Source organism: Pimephales promelas, chromosome 5, assembly GCF_988280905.1.
Source record: "Pimephales promelas chromosome 5, fPimPro1.hap1.1, whole genome shotgun sequence".
Lineage (NCBI taxonomy): Eukaryota > Metazoa > Chordata > Actinopteri > Cypriniformes > Leuciscidae > Pimephales > Pimephales promelas.
The window spans coordinates 43,220,830-43,240,692 of NC_142773.1; the positions used below are offsets into that span (position 1 = coordinate 43,220,830).

The 19,863-nt window shown below is 36.7% G+C and overlaps 1 protein-coding gene across 13 annotated transcripts in view; it reads left to right on the forward strand.

Moving 5' to 3' along the window:
* The window catches only part of epb41l3b (erythrocyte membrane protein band 4.1 like 3b), a 49,128-nt gene that overhangs the window by 1,903 nt on the left and 27,362 nt on the right, over positions 1-19,863 (forward strand). For 3 of the 13 annotated variants that reach the window (XM_089131626.1, XM_089131617.1, XM_089131619.1), the window contains exon 2: positions 16,921-17,076. In XM_089131626.1, coding sequence (XP_088987752.1) covers positions 16,921-17,076 — 156 coding nt within the window. Of the gene's footprint in view, positions 1-6,304; positions 6,491-13,768; positions 13,891-16,920; positions 17,077-19,863 lie in introns of those variants that run through there. The other 10 variants (XM_039661112.2, XM_039661115.2, XM_089131621.1 and 7 more) reach the window with 7 other exon arrangements.

Consider the following 19,863-nt stretch of genomic DNA (forward strand, 5'->3'; position numbering starts at 1 on the left):
CTCATCCTGCGTTTGATAGAGACTGTCTGACTCTGATAGGGTCTGTTTACCTGTACGTCTGGATGAGGATATTGATTCCCAGAGGTTTTTGTCACACATCTGATAAACGTGAAGAGAGTCAGCGATGGGAATGATGTGAAGAGTCTTCTTCAAAGCGATACTTACCTTGAGTTACCTTGCGGACACACACTGCGTTTCAGAGATTTGGGGTTTTCACTGACACATTCTTTTGACCATTTATTCCCTCTTGCAAAGTTTTGGCACATAGGTGTGTGTTTCGGGAAGGCTGTGTGTGTTTTGGTTTCATCAATGCTCAAATTGACCGTTGGTTTCCATGCAATTCGCAAAAAATCAACTCTTCAAAAGAAGGCAAAGAGAAACCTGTCCTCCATATGGGACACATTGACACGGTTCTGGCTTGTAGGGTGATCGAAAGCGTGAAATAGCTCATAACTCCTAAACTGTTTGTCGAGTCTTTTATTGGAAACTTTTTATTGAAATCTACTTTTACGAACTCAGTCCTAGTTTTTTCGCCTGATCAGAACCAAAAACAGCGCAGATAGATTCTCTGAAAGGTGAATATCAATATTATAGAACAGACAAAAGTTTAATTGTCGATTTGCAACAGGGAGCCAAAACGCCAAAGTGGGCGGGGCCAAATTGACTAAAATGGCTGTAACTCTTGAACAGAAATAGATATTTTCACCAAAATTGGTGCAAATGTGTATGGGCTCATTTTATGATCACTTACAAAAAATCGTGACTATTGGCCACTCGGTGGCGCTATAACGTAATTTTGACCGTTAGTCTGGTTGATAATGTCATATTGAACGGAGGTTAACGGAGATCCACTGGGCCTGTTTAACTCATGGCTCAACTATCATTCATATTTGATGTTATTTCAGCATTATTTCAATTATCAAAAATGTTATTAATAGTTCTAGCTTTAGTTAAGGCAAGGCAAGTTTATTTATATAGCTCGTTTAGTAAAAGTGCTGTACACAGAGAGGAATTGAAATAAAAGCAAGGGAAATTAAAAAAGGGTTATAAAAGATGAATTCAGTTACACGTTTACCTTTGACCCCAGTGAGATCTTGACATTGACCGTGTAAAACAGAGAAGAAGAGTAAGACGGAGCTTCTTCTGAGTAAAGAGGCTGGAGTTGCTCGGGGTCAGAGGTCACGTGTGTGTTTATCAGCTGATAAGGAGCCGCTCAAAGGTCCGAGTGCTTCATACGGTGTCGGTGCCCTCGCTCGGCTGTTTTCCCCGCCGTTCAGCTGAGTTGGCAGCGCCTGGCCTCGTAGACTTTGCTCACACTTATTCATGCTCGTTTTGCACTTTTGTTCTATCCGAGTTCCTGAATCCGGCTCCACGTGAGCGTTGTGTGAAGCTCAGCAGAAGTGCAGATAACAGTGCAGACCTTGTCTCCAGGCACAGGTCTGATAAGACGCTGCGATTGGCCCTGTCCCACGCGGATGCCGCTTCCTTTACCCGTATAAAGACACGCCGGTTGTGTGGGAGAGACAGTCGGCGGGTGTCATAGTGCCCAATGATGCGTCCTAAAACACCTTTAACCCTCCGCTGACCCGCATTCCCCGTCAAGAGGACGCCTCCAATCGAGCTCCTTATTTCCCCCAGTAAAATCAATGACACATTTTTATGTTCAATAAAACTTTTTTAGTTAATATTCTGTATTTTGAGGGGATTTTATGGTACTACGTAATATTTCTGCAATAATTATGACACCTCCAATTGTAACTTTTTTTCTCTCAGTAAAATATATATATATATATATATATATATATATATATATATATATATATATAGTATTTTCAGAGGATTTTATGGTACTACGTAATATTTGTGCAATAATTATGAATTCCAAATGTAAAAAAAAATTGCCTCTAGCAAAATTAATGATATAAATTTTAGTTTATTTATTTACTATTTTGTATGTTCAGGGAGTTTTCTTTCTCTCTCAGTAAAATCAATATATATTTTTGTTCAATAATATATATTTCTATTTAATATTTAGCATTTTCTGGGAATTTTATGGTACTATGTAATATTTATTGATTAGTTATGACTCCAAATGTACCCCTTTTTTTTTCTCAGTAAAATCAACAATATATATTTTTGTTCAAAAAAGTTTTTTTTTATATAATATTTTGTATTTTCAGGGAATTTTAAGGTACTACGTAATATTTATGCAATAATGACACCTCCAATTGTAACTTTTTTTTCTCACAGTAAAATTATATATATATATATATATATATATATATATTGTATTTTCAGGGGATTTTATGGTACTAAGTAATATTTGTGCAATAATTATGACCTCCAAATGTAAAAAAAAAATTTGCCTCTAGTAAAATTAATGATATAAATTTTAGTTTATTTATTTACTATTTTGTATGTTCAGGGAGTTTTCTTTCTCTCTCAGTAAAATCAATATATATTTTTGTTCAATAATATATATTTCTATTTAATATTTAGCATTTTCTGGGAATTTTATGGTACTATGTAATTTTTATTGATTAGTTATGATTCCAAATGTACCTTTTTTCTCTCAGTAAAATCAATGATATATATTTTTGTTCAAAAAAGGTTTTTTTATATAATATTTTGTATTTTCAGGGAATTTTAAGGTACTATGTAATATTTATGCAATAATTATGATCAATTTTATAAAGTATGACGCCTCCATGTTAAATTTTTATATTTCAGTAAAATCAATTTTATGTATTTTTGTTAAATAATATTTTCTTCATATTTGGTATTTTGAGGGAATTTAATTGTACTAGGTCATATTTAGCCTATGCAATAATTATGATCCATTTGTTTCCATGGTTTTTACAATACAGTACAAATAATTAATCCATATTTTTTACTCCAATTTTCAAAAAAACAACCTGAGATATATAAATATGAAAAAATAAAGTCTAATTCAAAATGTAAATATAACTAAAATAATACTGGTAAAAGTGACTTTAGGACCATTTAACTTTGCATCGTTTAATTAATCAAAATGTCACATTTAAACCCCAAATTCTCATCAATATCATTTATGAATTTTCCATTTGATTTGTATTTTTGTGATTCAATTATGATTCTCTGAAATATTTTTTTTGTATTGCAGTAATGATATTTCCAAAATGTAAAAAAAAAAAAAAAAATCTTAAAATAGGCTTTGTTCCTCATGCAAAAATATAATATTGGATTTCTGTTTATTTGATCTGTGTGAATCATGAGTATAAAAAAATAAGCAAGGCGTGTTTAATGCTGTTAAATGTACGTTTGATGCTATAACTAACGCAGTATTTCTGGAGGATATTTAAGCGTTCGGACTATGTACTGTATGTGTTTCTTCACTTTGTCCTTGTCTTGCAGTATGAGGAATATGCCGTCTCGGATATTTCCGCTATCCAAAGGTCATATGCGGTCATATTGTTGAAAACTGGTTTAAAGATAACTCAAACTCATGACGTGTGTTACAGCTCCGTGTCAGCAGATCCTCATTATGCAGATTTAGCAGTCAGCACAGAGACTGTGAATTATTATTATTATTATAACCTTTCCTGTAGTTTCAGGCTCTACTAGAACAGGTTTTCCTGCTTGAATGTTGATTATTCTCCTCTCTTTAACGCCAGAGCCGTCGACAGAGACTCCCTATTAAGTCCCTTTACACTGAACTGTGGTTGCAGTTCCTCCAGAGCTCCACCGGGGGCGATCACCCGAGTGCGTGAGTGAATGGGAGTCTATGGGGCTAGACGGCTAAGTGTCTCTCACCCGATTGCCGTTGAGAAATCTCAGAGTTGATTGTAGGTTTTGCAAGTCCAACATGGGTTATAGGACGAAAGTTGAATGAACGAGTGCTTGTGTCCGTTCCACTTCTTACAGGTTGAGTTGTTGTGGCCCATAACACGCTAGCATTCTGCTAATGAACGACAGTGACGGACTGATTACGAGCAGAGACACCGCTTGATGGCATAGTGGCGTTCGAAGCGGGACCAGAATATTATTAACTAAAACTCTTCTCGCACGTGTGTTTACCTGCGCCCGCTGTCTCGAGAGAAAGAAAAGTGCCGATCGCGAACAAAGGATTGCCGTTGATCAGTATCTCTGGTTGTACGAAGACTTTTTAAAGCAAATAATCTTAAAACAATCTAACACCCAGCAATGTGTATTTTTTTATATAAAAATGATATCCTGAGATGCGTATTTTGAGGGGTATATCTCCATTCATTCTGCACTCGTCCTGTGAGCGCCCTCGTGTGGAGTTGGAGTGGAACTGCAGCCAGTTCAGGAGCCGGACGTTTACTGAGAGTGGAGGTTCTCCCCTTGTTAGACACTCTGTGTTTACTTCCTGTCTCTATGAAGCCCCTCCTCCTGAAAAGCACGCTGTGCTCTGATTGGTCGGCTGGAGCGGTGTGTTGTGATTGGTCTAGCGCTGAGTGTGTTTGGGAAATGTCCCGCCCCTTTCCATAACCGCCAGTTTAACACACTACTAACTAACTCAACCAGGCCCCGCCCCTTTATTCTGCGCATTAATTATTATAATGAGGAATATTGAGACGTGTTCGTTCCCGGGAGAAACTCGCGGTGTTTCAGGAGTTTAGAAACACTGACTCTGGGTCAGACGAGTATAATGTGCACTCATGAATCATTCACACACTCCTTCATGCTGACTGTCAGACAAACTCTTGTGACTGTTTCCCAAACAAGCAGAGAGAGAGAAATGAAAGAGAGAAGCTGTGTGTGTTTCTGCTGTGGCTCCGGGCGAGGGAGGGAGTGTGTATGTGTGAGGGTGTGTGAGTGAAAAAGTGTGTGAGAGTGTGTGTGTGCGAGTGAGTGAAGGTGTGTCTGTGATTGAGTGAGTGAGGGAGTGTGTGTGTGAGTGAAAAAGTGTGTGAGATTGAAGATAAGTGTTTGTGTGAGGGAGTGTGAGTGTCTGTGTGTGTGTGTGAGAAAGAGGCTGCGTGTGCTTTAAAGGTTATAGATCTGAATTTAGTGTTGTTATGTGTATATACTGTACAGTGACCAACTAGGAGTGTGTGTCGTGATTGCTGAGGAGATGCACCGGCTGGGGGGTCAAATGGGGGTCCTGGGGAAAGTTTAAAGAAATGTAAAAAAAAAAAAAAAAGAATTAATTAATTTTGAATTAAATGTATTTAGTTGGATTATTAAACTAACAATTTGACTAAAATAAAATAACGAAAAATAATTAAAAAAAAAGAAATTAACTAGGGCTGTGCAAAAGTTAATTGCGATTAATCGCATCCAAAATAAAAGTCTGTGTTTACATAATATATTTGTGTGTGCTGTATATAATTATTTTGAATATATAAATACACACACATGCATGTATATATTTAAGAAAATGTGTTATTCATATATAAAATATTTATATTTATATAATATAGATTATGTATTTATAAATATATACAGAATTTAAGCGCAAATAATTCTTAAATATATACATGCATGCATAGGTATTTATATATACAAAATAATTATATACAGCGCACACAAATATATTATGTAAACACAGACTTTTATTTTGGATGCGATTAATCGCAATTAACTTTTGCACAGCCCTAAAATTAACACATTAGATTAAAATGATTTCCTATATCAAATAATACATTTTAAATGATAAATAAATAGGCCTACATTTAAATAAAAAAATAACTACACAAATGAAGATTTATTGATCACATTTAATAAGTAAAACTTGATTTCATTAAGATTAAATTATTTAAATGTTATTTATTTTAATCTGATGTTAATTTATTATTTATTTAATTAAAGTTGTTTTAATTTATTTTAATAGTTTTTTAATTTTAACCAAATGTATTTGTTTATTTTCTATAATAATCAGATTTATTTAGTTTATTAAAATAATTAAAATAAATACTATTTTATTTAAAATGAATAAATAATAAATTAACACATTTGCTTAAAATAAATTTAGAAGGAATTAAATTAAAATAATAAATAAAATCATTTTATTTAAATGAAATTAAATAAAATAATATAAAAATAAGAAAAGCAATATACTAAGTACATAGACTAATAAGTACTAAGAAAGTAAATAAATAAATAGATTCAAATAGAAATTGATTAAAATGATTTGATAATGTCCACATCTAACTTGCATCTATCAGAACTACTCCAGTCAGTAGAAAAAGTACTTTAATATAATATAATAAAAATAATTTGAATATAAAATTAGTATTGCTACTGTTACTGTACACTTCCACAACATTCCTCCTGCGTCATAGCTGACATCACGTGATCTCGCGCGTCCGTACAGTGACGTGAGTTTGAATCCCCGGTCCCGCCCCGTGCGCGCGCTCCTCCCGGTTCCCACAGCTGAAGGTTTACCGGAGACTCGAGCTTCCCGTGGCCGCTGTCAGACGCTCCCCGAGCGGCGAGAGAAGAGCGCTAACCCCGGGAGAGCAACGCGAACGCCGCGGCACCCACGGTAACGTTCATGCGCTCGCGTTGTTTACGAACGCGTTTGAGTGACACATTATTCCCCACAGATGCAGGAGTAAATCCACTGAACGTTCTGGATGGAATAAATCTGTGCGTTGTTTTCGCTTCTTCTGTTGCGTGTGTTTGGAAGACGGAAGACGCGTTTGCAAGCATACAGCAGCGAAACATCTGTCGGTAAATATAAAATATAGCAACGTATTAACGTATGTTTTATAAGGACACACTTATTCATAGGCGATATCCTGATTAATGCGCTATTACACACTAGTGATTTACCCAGAAATACTGAAAACCTGAGATTTGTAATTTATTGTTATTTTTGACGCGGCGTCAGTAAGTTCGCACGCGTTAACTCGGAACGCTCGGTAGATTTGATCGCTTATGTTCCGTTTTGATGTGGAGAAAAAAGGCGAATCTGATTGAAATGAAGCGATTCGGGTTGACTATCAACTATATTTTAGCGTTAAGTTTATTATTTTCGTGCGTTCTGCAGTGTAAATGCTCGAGCTCTTTTAGTTGTCAATGTTTTTTATCGTTCGTCAGCTGGAAAATAAACATTCTGCAAGACTATATCGTTCCTCCTCACAGTTGTGCTATAGTTCCCTATTAATCTGTTCATTTATTATTTATTTAAATACAATTGTAGTTATTTGTTTTAATTATTATTTATTTTATTTTATTTTATTTCATAATCGAACAACATAAATATATTTGATTTAAAAAATAAATAAATACCATTTTATTTAAATTAATAAGTAATAAAAACACATTAGTATGCAATAAATTATACAAATTTAATGATAAATAAATGTTAAATTTGTTTTATATATTGTTATTTTTTTTCTGCACAGCATTTACACTGACACAATGCTGCAAACACAAAAGATCAAACAAATGTAGCATGTTAATTCTTTGTTGATTTAACGAAGCATGCTTACAATGTAGAGAATGTTTAGAACATGTTTCTTACATTCCAAGAGTCACTTGTAGAATGTGGCTGATTGTAAATCAATATTCTGTATTGATCCAGAAACATTGTCGCCTGTGTACAGAAAGTTTGTTGATTTTCAATGCATTTATCACGGGTCTGAGTAACGTTGGTTTAAGTGTTGATTGAAATTTACCTTTTGATCACCAGCTCTGATCTTTAACCACTAGGCCATGGTGAGAGTATATATAATACCATAATAATTATGCTTTTATTCTGTAGTATAAAGTGGTTTATAATAGGGATGCACCGATATGAAAATTTTGGCCGCTGCCGATAACCGATTAATTCTTTATATTTGAAAGCCGATAACCGATATATCGGCCGATAAAAATAAATCCAATTGTTTAATGTAATATTTGAGCCTGATTACTAAAATAAAAGTCTCTAAGCACACAATTATACTGTTCTCATTATAATTTGATGGCCGTTATGACAGACGTGCGCTTAGAATTGATTTCAATCATGTTTTAAGCAATTCAAAACCATCATGGACATGGTGAACAGTGCGCATCTGAAGGAAATAACCAATTATTTTTCGACTTTAATATATCGGTCAAATTTTCTTAGTGGGCTGATAATGATAGCATTAAAAATTAACATATATCGGCCGATATATCATGCATTTCTAATTTATTGTCTATCACTCAATGCATAGTGTATTTGGTTATTCAAATGAAGAAATTTGATAATAAAGGGATTAACACAAACTTCCCCATGAACTCTGCATTATCTGGTCACGGACGGCTCAGACTGCGTCTCCATTGCGTTTTTGATGTGAGTGAGTTTAAGCCTTTAAGAGGGTTTAACCCATATGTGCCGAGCTAATGGACTGATCTTCAGGCCGGGTCATGTCTCCAGGTTTTTCTTTTACCCGTGTCGTGTCGAGAGCGACAGGATTTGCATATTTCACAGCTTGTGTGTTTCTGTCATTGGATAGATGGGTGTAGTTTATTGATCCCTGAAGGGAAATTCCTGAAATTTTTACAGAGATGTTGTTTTCCAGAATGTTTACAGAGATGGGGGTTGTATTACAAGAGCAATAGTGTGAAAAAAGATTTTTTGAAGCGTTTAATAGCCTGAAAGATTATTCCAGCACATTTTACAAGAAAATACTATTTCAGCTGTTATATACTGTTTCAATTAATTGTGAAGTTTACTAGCAATTTCTGAGTCTAAATTATTTCTATGCCTTTTTTTCATTGTAGTACTCGTAGTAATAGTTTAGATTATTCAGACTGATATCTACCGATAGCCAATTATTCAGACTGATATCTGCCGATTATTCAGAATCATATCTGCCGATTATTCAGAATCATATCTGCCGATTATTCAGAATCATATCTACCAATAAGTGATTATTCAGAATATCTACCGATTGCCGATTATTCAGACTGATATCTGCCGATTATTCAGAATCATATCTACCGATAACTGATTATTCAGGCTGATATCTGCCGATAGCCGATTATTCGGAATGATATCTACCGATTATTTAGAATGATATCTGCCGATTATTCTGACCGATATCTGGCGATAGCCGATTATTCGGAAAGATATCTGCCGACTATTCGGAAAGATATCTGCCGACTATTCGGAAAGATATCTGCCGACTATTCGGAAAGATATCTGCCGACTATTCGGAAAGATATCTGCCGACTATTCGGAAAGATATCTGCCGACTATTCGGAAAGATATCTGCCGACTATTCGGAAAGATATCTGCCGACTATTCGGAAAGATATCTGCCAACTATTCAGAATTATATCTGTCGACTATTCGGAATTATATCTGTCGACTATTCAGAATGATATCTACCGATAGCTGATTATTCAGAATGATATCTACCGATAGCCGATTATTCGGAATGATATCTACCGATAGCCGATTATTCAGAATGATATCTGCCGATTATTCAGACTGATATCTACCGATTATTCAGAATGATATCTACCGATAGCTTATTATTTAGAATGATATCTGCCGATTATTCAGACTGATATCTGCCGATTATTCAGAATATCTGTCGATTATTCAGACTGATATCTGCCGATTATTCAGAATATCGGTCGATTATTCAGAATGATTATCTACTTATAGCCAATTATTCAGAATGATATCTGCCGACTATTCAGAATGATATCTGCCGACTATTCAGAATGATATCTGCCGACTATTCAGAATGATATCTGCCGATTCTTCAGAATGATATCTGCCGATTATTCAGAATGATATCTACCGATAGCCGATTATTCAGAATATCTGCCGATTATTCAGAATGCTATCTGCCGATTATTCAGAATGATATCTGCCGATTATTCAGAATGATATCTACCGATAGCCGATTATTCAGAATGATATATGCCGATTATTCAGAATATCTGCTGATTATTCAGAATGATATCTGCCGATAGCCGATTATTCAGAATGATATCTACCGATAGCCGATTATTCAGAATGATATATGCCGATTATTCAGAATATCTGCTGATTATTCAGAATATCTGCTGATTATTCAGAATGATATCTGCCGATTATTTAGACTGATATCTACCGATAGCCGATTATTCAGAATGATATATGCCGATTATTCAGAATATCTGCTGATTATTCAGACTGATATCTACCGATAGCCGATTATTCAGACTGATATATGCCGATTATTCAGAATATCTGCTGATTATTCAGACTGATATATGCCGATTATTCAGAATATCTGCCGATTATTCAGAATGATATCTGCCGATTATTCAGAATGATATCTGCCGATTATTCAGAATGATATCTGCCGATAACCGATCATTCGGACTGATATATGCCGATTATTCAGAATATCTGCCGATTATTCAGAATGATATCTGCCGATTCTTCAGAATGATATCTACCGATAGCCGATTATTCAGAATGATATCTGCCGATTATTCAGAATGATATCTACCGATGGCCGATTATTCAGACTGATATATGCCGATTATTCAGAATATCTGCCGATTATTCAGAATGATATCTACTTATAGCCGGTTATTCAGAATGATATCTACCGATTATTCGGAATAATATCTACCGATTATTCGGAATAATATCTACTTATAGCCGATTATTCAGAATGATATCTACTGATTATTCAGAATATCTGCTGATAACGATTATTCAGAATGATATCTACCAATAGTTTTATTTTCTTAAGGAAAAATCTCTCCTACCTAATGTCGTAAAATATACAGGGAACCTCTCATTCGGTTCATTACTATAATATTAGAGATGAAAAATGAAAAAGAGTTATTATATTCAACTGATGTTTATGTTATAACAATTCAACTCAATTAAAATCTGTAATATTTGTGTGCAAATCAGTTAAAGGTAGTTTTCATAAACACTTGGCAGATTTATTCAAACAGAAAAAACAAACGTAGCCTATATCATTAACAGTAAAGAGCTGTGAACTGGATAACTTCCCTCAAGTAAATGTAATGTTAAGCTGTTTTATTGTCATCTTTCTGCGTTTGAAACACTGATTGAGTGATTACTACACACAGTACTGCAATCGCCCTGATCATCAGCTGTTTTTAAACAATTGACTAATTACAGATAATTGCTTTTGTGGGCCGATACATCCATAATTTAGATGAGAGAGCAATGAAGAAACATGCAGTCGTGAAAAAATACAGAACAGAATGTGAACCAAAAAAGTCAAGATGAGGAAGAACTTTCTAATTACGTTCATTTTTATTAATGTTGCTGTTTATTTTTGACCCTTTAGTTAAACAAATCCATTCATTCATCCATATGAGGCTTCTTTGTTTTTCTTCAGCTGAATTTCACTTCCAAAGGGATCTTCATTATAATTGCCGGTGTAATCGCAACACATCCACTGTACAGTCCTCGTTATTATTCTCGAAGATACACGCATTGTTTTATCTGCCTCTCAGAGAATATGATCTGCTTCTCTCTCGTTCTCTGATGTCGAGCAGATCTGGAGGGCCAGTGACTCGTTTTGCTCCTGCGGTTCAGTTTGACCTACATTTCTGCACCAGGCCATTAAAGTTCACAGAATGAGTCTGACAGAATGCAGTCGTGTAATTCCTGCAGTTTTCCACTGCCGCTCTCCAGAAACACCAGGAGAATCCGCTGATGGTTTACATCACTGTCACGCCGCTGAAGATACCAGGGCTGTCAGAGATTACAAACAAACACTCACACTGTATGAAGCAGAAGATATAACATTTACTTGGTGTTCTGAGTGGTTGCTAGGGGGTTACTAGGGTGTTATTAGGTTTTCAGATGTTTCTGGTCCATTTGCTTGGGTGTCCTGAGTGGTTGCTAGGGGGTTACTAGGGTGTTATTAGGTTTTCAGATGTTTCTGGTCCATTTGCTTGGGTGTTCTGTGTGGTTGCTAGGGGGTTACTAGGGTGTTACTAGGTTTTCAGATGTTTCTGGTCCATTTGTTTGGGTGTTCTGAGTGGTTGCTAGGGGGTTATTAGGGTGTTACTAGGTTTTCAGATGTTTCTAGTCCATTTGTTTGGGTGTTCTGAATTGTTGCTAGGGGGTTACTAGGGTGTTACTAGGTTTTCAGATGTTTTCTGGTCCATTTGTTTGGGTGTTCTGAGTGGTTGCTAGGGGGTTACAAGGGGGTTATTAGGTTTTCAGATGTTTCTGGTCCATTTGCTGGGGTGTTTTGAGTGGTTGCTAGGGTGTTACTAGGTTTTCAGATGTTTTCTGGTCCATTTGATTTGGTGTTCTGAATAGTTTCTAGGAGGTTACAGGGGATTACTAGGTTTTCAGGTCCATTTGCTTGGGTGTTTTAAATGGTTGCTAGGGTGTTACTAAGTTTTCAGCTGTTTTCTGGTCCATTTGCTTAGGTGTTCTGAGTTGTTGCAAGGGGGTTGTTAGAATGTTACTAGGTTTTCAGCTGTTTTCTGGTCCATTTGCGTGGGTGTTCTGAGTGGTTGCTAGGGTTTTACTAATTTTCAGCTGTTTTCTGGTCCATTTGCGTGGGTGTTCTGAGTGGTTGCTAGGGTTTTACTAATTTTCAGCTGTTTTCTGGTCCATTTGCGTGGGTGTTCTGAGTGGTTGCTAGGGGGTTACTAGGGTGTTACTAGGTTTTTAGATGTTTCTGGTCCATTTGCTTGGGTGTTCTGAGTGGTTGCTAGAGTGTTACTAGGTTTTCAGATGTTTTCTGGTCCATTTGATTTGGTGTTCTGAATTGTTGCTAGGGGGCTACTGGGGGTTACTAGGTTTTCAGGTCCATTTGATTGGGTGTTTTAAATGGTTGCTAGGGTGTTACTAGGTTTTCAGCTGTTTTGTGGTCCATTTGCTTGGGTGTTCTGAGTTGTTGCGAGGGGGTTGTTAGAATGTTACTAGGTTTTCAGCTGTTTTCTGGTCTATTTGCGTGGGTGTTCTGAGTGGTTGCTAGGGTGTTACTAGATTTTCGGATGTTTTCTGGTCCATTTGATTGGGTGTTCTGAATTGTTGCTAGGGGGCTACTGGGGGTTACTAGGTTTTCAGGTCCATTTGCTTGGGTGTTTTAAATGGTTGCTAGGGGATTACTAGGTTTTCAGCTGTTTTCTGGTCCATTTGCGTGGGTGTTCTGAGTGGTTGCTAGGGTGTTACTAGGTTTTCAGCTGTTTTCTGTTCCATTTGCTTTGGTGTTCTGAGTGGTTGCTAGGGTGTTACTAGGTTTTCAGCTGTTTTCTGGTCCATTTGCTTGGGTTTTCTGAGTGGTTGCTAGGGTGTTACTATGTTTCCAGCTGATTTTTGGTCTAGCAGGTGAAAATAGTGCATCTGATCACTTAGATATCTCACATTATCTGAGGAATCCTTCATGTCAATGCACTTATACTAGAGGTTACAGTATAGTCGCACGTCTGCATTGCTCAGTCAAAAATGACTTGAGTTTTTCTATTTGTTGTCGAATCTTCAGCGACTGGTTGGATTCACACAGAAAAACACGGCAGCGATGCACATGTTGGAATGACTGTTGAAAGGAATGCCTTTCTGCCGTAACACACTTTCAAGGGACCACAGACAGCATGCAGTCTAAGTGTGTTTCAGGGCATTAAAGACTTGTGTACTAGGCGTCACTGCTGTCGTGATCTGGTGCTTTTCAAAAATACAGTGATCCTAGGACAGTGCAGGAGTAAGCATCAGGCTAAATATAAACTTATCTGTGGTCAGATACCCACACTGTGCATTCCAGTGAAGAAGCAATCCACTCAGATTGTGAAATGCCCAGCCTGAATATATATATATATATATACATATCCGTGTGGCATTTCAGTGTAACGGGCCATGACGACGGATCCAGGCTCGGAATCGGACGTCCCGCACACAGAAGCCAAACCATCCCCCCCGAAACACTTCCCAGCATCAGGACACGAAAGCTCGGACACACGGCACCAGGTGAGTCGGGTCAGCTCCAGCTGTCCTCATTTACTGTCAAAATGGCTGAAGTTATGATTGGCCATTGTGTTCACACACTCAACCTATATGTCTGTGATTGGCCGTTGTGTTCACACACTCAACATATATGTCTGTGATTGGCCATTGCGTTCACACACTCAACATATATGTCTGTGATTGGCCATTGTGTTCACACACTCAACATGTATGTCTGTGATTGGCCGTTGTGTTCACACACTTAACATATATGTCTGTGATTGGCCATTGTGTTCACACACTCAACATATATGTCTGTGATTGGCCATTGCGTTCACACACTCAACCTATATGTCTGTGATTGGCCGTTGTGTTCACACACTCAACATATATGTCTGTGATTGGCCATTGTGTTCACACACTCAGCATGTCTGTGATTGGCCGTTGTGTTCACGCACTCAACATATATGTCTGTGATTGGCCATTGTGTTCCTACACTCAACATGTATGTCTGTGATTGGCCATTGTGTTCACGCACTCAACATATATGTCTGTGATTGGCCGTTGTGTTCACACACTCAACATATATGTCTGTGATTGGCCGTTGTGTTCACACACTAAACATATATGTCTGTGATTGGCCGTTGCGTTCACACACTCAACATATATGTCTGTGATTGGCCATTGTGTTCCTACACTCAACATGTATGTCTGTGATTGGCCATTGTGTTCACGCACTCAACATGTATGTCTGTGATTGGCCGTTGTGTTCACACACTCAACATATATGTCTGTGATTGGCCATTGCGTTCACACACTCAACATGTATGTCTGTGATTGGCCATTGTGTTCACACACTCAACATGTATGTCTGTGATTGGCCATTGTGTTCACACACTCAACATATATGTCTGTGATTGGCCGTTGCGTTCACACACTCAACATATATGTCTGTGATTGGCCGTTGCGTTCACACACTCAACATATATGTCTGTGATTGGCCATTGTGTTCACACACTCAGCATGTCTGTGATTGGCCGTTGTGTTCACGCACTCAACATATATGTCTGTGATTGGCCGTTGCGTTCACACACTCAGCATGTCTGTGATTGGCCGTTGTGTTCACGCACTCAACATATATGTCTGTGATTGGCCATTGTGTTCCTACACTCAACATATATGTCTGTGATTGGCCATTGTGTTCACGCACTCAACATATATGTCTGTGATTGGCCGTTGCGTTCACACACTTAACATATATGTCTGTGATTGGCCGTTGTGTTCACGCACTCAACATATATGTCTGTGATTGGCCGTTGTGTTCACGCACTCAACATATATGTCTGTGATTGGCCGTTGTGTTCACGCACTCAACATATATGTCTGTGATTGGCCGTTGTGTTCACACACTCAACATATATGTCTGTGATTGGCCGTTGGGTTCATACAAATCCGTTTAATCTACAATTTCAGAGTCAGTCAGAATAAAAACCAAACGTTTAAAATGTATGATGTCAGTAAATGTATCATGCCAATTTCGTTATCAGTTCAAATATAAGAAATACAAAACATCAAATGCTCTGGAATAAAGAGAAAAAAAAAACAAAATCGACAAATCGAGTTACAAACTCGTTTGAGTTTGTAACTCGAGTTTGAGTTACAAATCGCCCTGAGCCTCTTGCTGCATTTCTGTATATAGGCAGACACGTCTTTCACATGGAAACATGTGCTAACGATGGAGATTTTTGCATTCGGAGTTTGGACCTTTTGGGAGCCGGATGCCATTTGCCTGGATGACACACACTCCTCTGTGTGCCGGTTTTCTCTAAACTCTTAACAACTTTATTACCTTTTGGTTTACTTCTTTGGGGTTGAGACATTTGCACCAGTCGCACTGAGACCTTTCAAATGATACCAAACATGTATATTACTGTTATAATGATTATTCACATTAAACCGTGTTGAGAGAGAGACGACATGGGAGAAATGATTGATTCGGGATGCTAGTTTCTCAAGAGAGAGTCAAATGTTAATTTAGAGAAAGGTCCGTTGTCTTCTCGGGGAGTCGTCGTTCCTCATCCATTCTCATCCATCCATTTCTCAGTTCTTACAGTATCTGTACTGTATCTCTGTGGATTTACAGATATAATCCCTGGGAGAGTTTCAGGATCTTTCTAGAAAGTAGGTAACAGAGATTATGTAACATGATTTAATGATGAAAATCTATTCATGGCAAAGCGCTGATATAAACCTGTATGATGGAAATAGCAGCATCAGTCTCTGAAAGGAGGCTGTGACACGAGACTGCCGTCAAGAAGGTTATGAAATTATTCTGTTCAGGAACAAATAAACCTGAACATGAATTATATATATATATATATATATATATATATATATATGTGTGTTATTCTGAAAGTAATTCCAGTGATATAATCTCTGTGCTTTTATCGTTGTGCTGTTGTTAAATAAGGAACTATTTTTAGAACTGTATTGTTATATTTATCGTTCTTTGTGTGACTGGGCCTCAATTCAAACAATTAAAGTCCCCCATAGTAAATAATTGTATTCCTCAAAACTCATTTGATCAAGATGACATTTGTCAGTTTTTTCCTAGGAAAAAAAATGTCTTCATGCTATAAAATATCTTGATTGTAACTCGACACCCTTGCCTCATTTAGTATGCGCGGTTCTATGAATGTTTCTATGAAGTTTCTATGAAAATGAGACCCACCTCCACTCACTCACTCAGATCCACTGGTTGACGATCACACGTTGATCTGATTGGTTACAAGGTCATTTGTGACGTCAGAAATTTCAAACCGTGTTTTTGGGACTGTATTTGGTTTTAAAGAGGAAATACTCAGCAATGCTGTCCACTTATCAACTTACACATGGTTTGTCTTAAAGCGTATTAAAAACACAACATAGACGCATGAACAACATTTAAAAGCTGGATTTTCACCACAGGGGGACATTAATAAAAGCTATAGTATCTCGTGATACTAGAATAACAACAGTTTAGTGATTTTAACTAATTTTGCTGTGTTTCTGCAGAGCCAATCAGAAGTCAAACAGGAGGAGGACTACATTTCCCAGAAGTCCGTGAGCAGCCGAGTGTCCTGGTCAGCATTACGCAGGAGCCATAGACTGAAGGTCATGGAGTGTAAGGTCAAGCTTCTGGACGGCACGGACTACACCTGCACGCTGGAGGTGAGGATGATGGGAGTTTTGGGGACTGTTGCTTGTCAGACTGTACAAAAATGATCCTCGCTGTAAGCCATGTCGCACTGTAAGATATCGGTTGTCATTAATGTCACACTGTCAGATATCGGTTGTCATTAATGTCACACTGTAAGATATCGGTTGTCATTAATGTCACACTGTAAGATATCGGTTGTCATTAATGTCACCCTGTAAGATATCGGTTGTCATTAATGTCACGCTGCAAGATTATAGGTTGTCATTAATGGCACACTGTAAGATATCGGTTGTCATTAATGGCACACTGTAAGATATCGGTTGTCATTAATGGCACACTGTAAGATATCGGTTGTCATTAATGTCACACTGTAAGATATCGGTTGTCATTAATGTCACGCTGTAAGATATCGGTTGTCATTAATGTCACGCTGTAAGATATCGGTTGTCATTAATGTCACACTGTAAGATATCGGTTGTCATTAATGTCACACTGTAAGATATCGGTTGTCATTAATGTCACACTGTAAGATATCGGTTGTCATTAATGTCACACTGTAAGATATCGGTTGTCATTAATGTCACACTGTAAGATATTGGTTGTCATTAATGTCACACTGCAAGATATCGGTTGTCATTAATGGCACACTGTAAGATATCGGTTGTCATTAATGGCACACTGCAAGATATCGGTTGTCATTAATGTCACGCTGCAAGATATCAGTTGTCATTAATGTCACACTGCAAGATATCAGTTGTCATTAATGGCACACTGCAAGATATCGGTTGTCATTAATGTCACGCTGCAAGATATCAGTTGTCATTAATGTCACACTGCAAGATATCAGTTGTCATTAATGTCACACTGTAAGATATCAGTTGTCATTAATGTCACACTGTAAGATATCAGTTGTCATTAATGTCACACTGCAAGATATCGGTTGTCATTAATGGCACACTGTAAGATATCGGTTGTCATTAATGGCACACTGTAAGATATCGGTTGTCATTAATGGCACACTGTAAGATATCGGTTGTCATTAATGTCACACTGTAAGATATCGGTTGTCATTAATGTCACGCTGTAAGATATCGGTTGTCATTAATGTCACGCTGTAAGATATCGGTTGTCATTAATGTCACACTGTAAGATATCGGTTGTCATTAATGTCACACTGTAAGATATCGGTTGTCATTAATGTCACACTGTAAGATATTGGTTGTCATTAATGTCACACTGCAAGATATCAGTTGTCATTAATGTCACACTGTAAGATATCGGTTGTCATTAATGTCACACTGTAAGATATCGGTTGTTATTAATGTCAGAGTGTAAGATATCAGTTGTTATTAATGTCAGAGTGTAAGATATCGGTTAAAAAAAGATATATAAAAAAACTAAAAAAAACTATAAAAAACTAAAACTAAAAAGTTTAACTTTATGTACTAAAATAACTAAAACTGGAATAGAAATGAATTGACTTTTTAAACTTTACATTTAAAATGAAAACTATACAAATAAAATTCAAAATATTGATTAAAAACTACAGCATGAAAGTTTCTCAATGATACTAAAGTAACACTGGTTTTTGGACCAAAGAAATGATGTGATTTATCAACTGATCAGTGACTATAAAATAATATTTTTTTCTGATTTTTGCTATGGTTCTTAGTATTATTAAATAAAAATATTAAGCAAATTAAGAAATAAAACAACAAATATAGTACGATAGTAATACTCTTGTACTGTAAAATTTAAAACTATAATTTTTAATAAAACATTTTTTTACACTACATCTAATTTTTATGCAAGATCTGAGAATCAGATATTTGAAATCCGATAATCGCAAATTGCAATTTTATATTTTATTTTGTTTAATCATTTACCCCTACAGGTCCCTAAACTCAAAGTTTGATCCAATTTTAAGGTCATTAAAAGTATTAAATATCATAAATAGTACAAAAAAAGCCTTAATTATAATAACGTTGCGGACGGAAAATCAGAAATCGTGACGAGGCTTAATATGATTATTAAACTTAAAAAAAGGCAATGATTCATTGCAATAGATGTGAGCGTTGCATGTTTCAAAGTAAAAAATCACTGAATATCCCACATTTATGCAGCGCAGTTGCCTTGATATACCGTTGTGTTGATGAATTATGACAGTATAGTTATGTTTAATGGTTTTAATATGCATGGCATGAGAAAATTAGGTATTATTTGAAAGCTTGAATGCTGAAATTGAATCCTGACATTGACATTCCCATGGAAGCAGACTTTAAACCTAAACTTCTAAAGATTTTTACATTTTCATTACAACCTAACCGTGTGAGTTCAGATGTTTGCTCAGAAATGCTTGAGGAAGTGTAAGACCGAGTTGTGAAACGGCGTGTCGGCACACGTCCACAGTGTGTATAACTGCACAGCCTGTCGTTTATCAAGAGTTTGAGAGCACACACACACTTGTCACATCACAAGCACTTTTATTTTTAGCTTATTCTTATTTTGGCACGAGCAAAAGCCGTGGCATAAAGTACAGCATACCAGAGCTGTCTGTGTCTGTGTACTGGATGTTCAGTCACACACAGACGCTCATGGAAAACTGTGTAAATACAGGATTTTTAAAGTGTAAAGTACTGATTAGTACACACACCGAAATAAAAGCAGCACGCCAGTTTTGTTGGTGAGTTAACTTGTTAAAGGAGACATGTTCGTCTGTGTAATGTTGCTGTTTGATCATGAAAAACGAACGGGAACGAACACGTCACAATATTCCTCATTATAATAATTAATGCGCA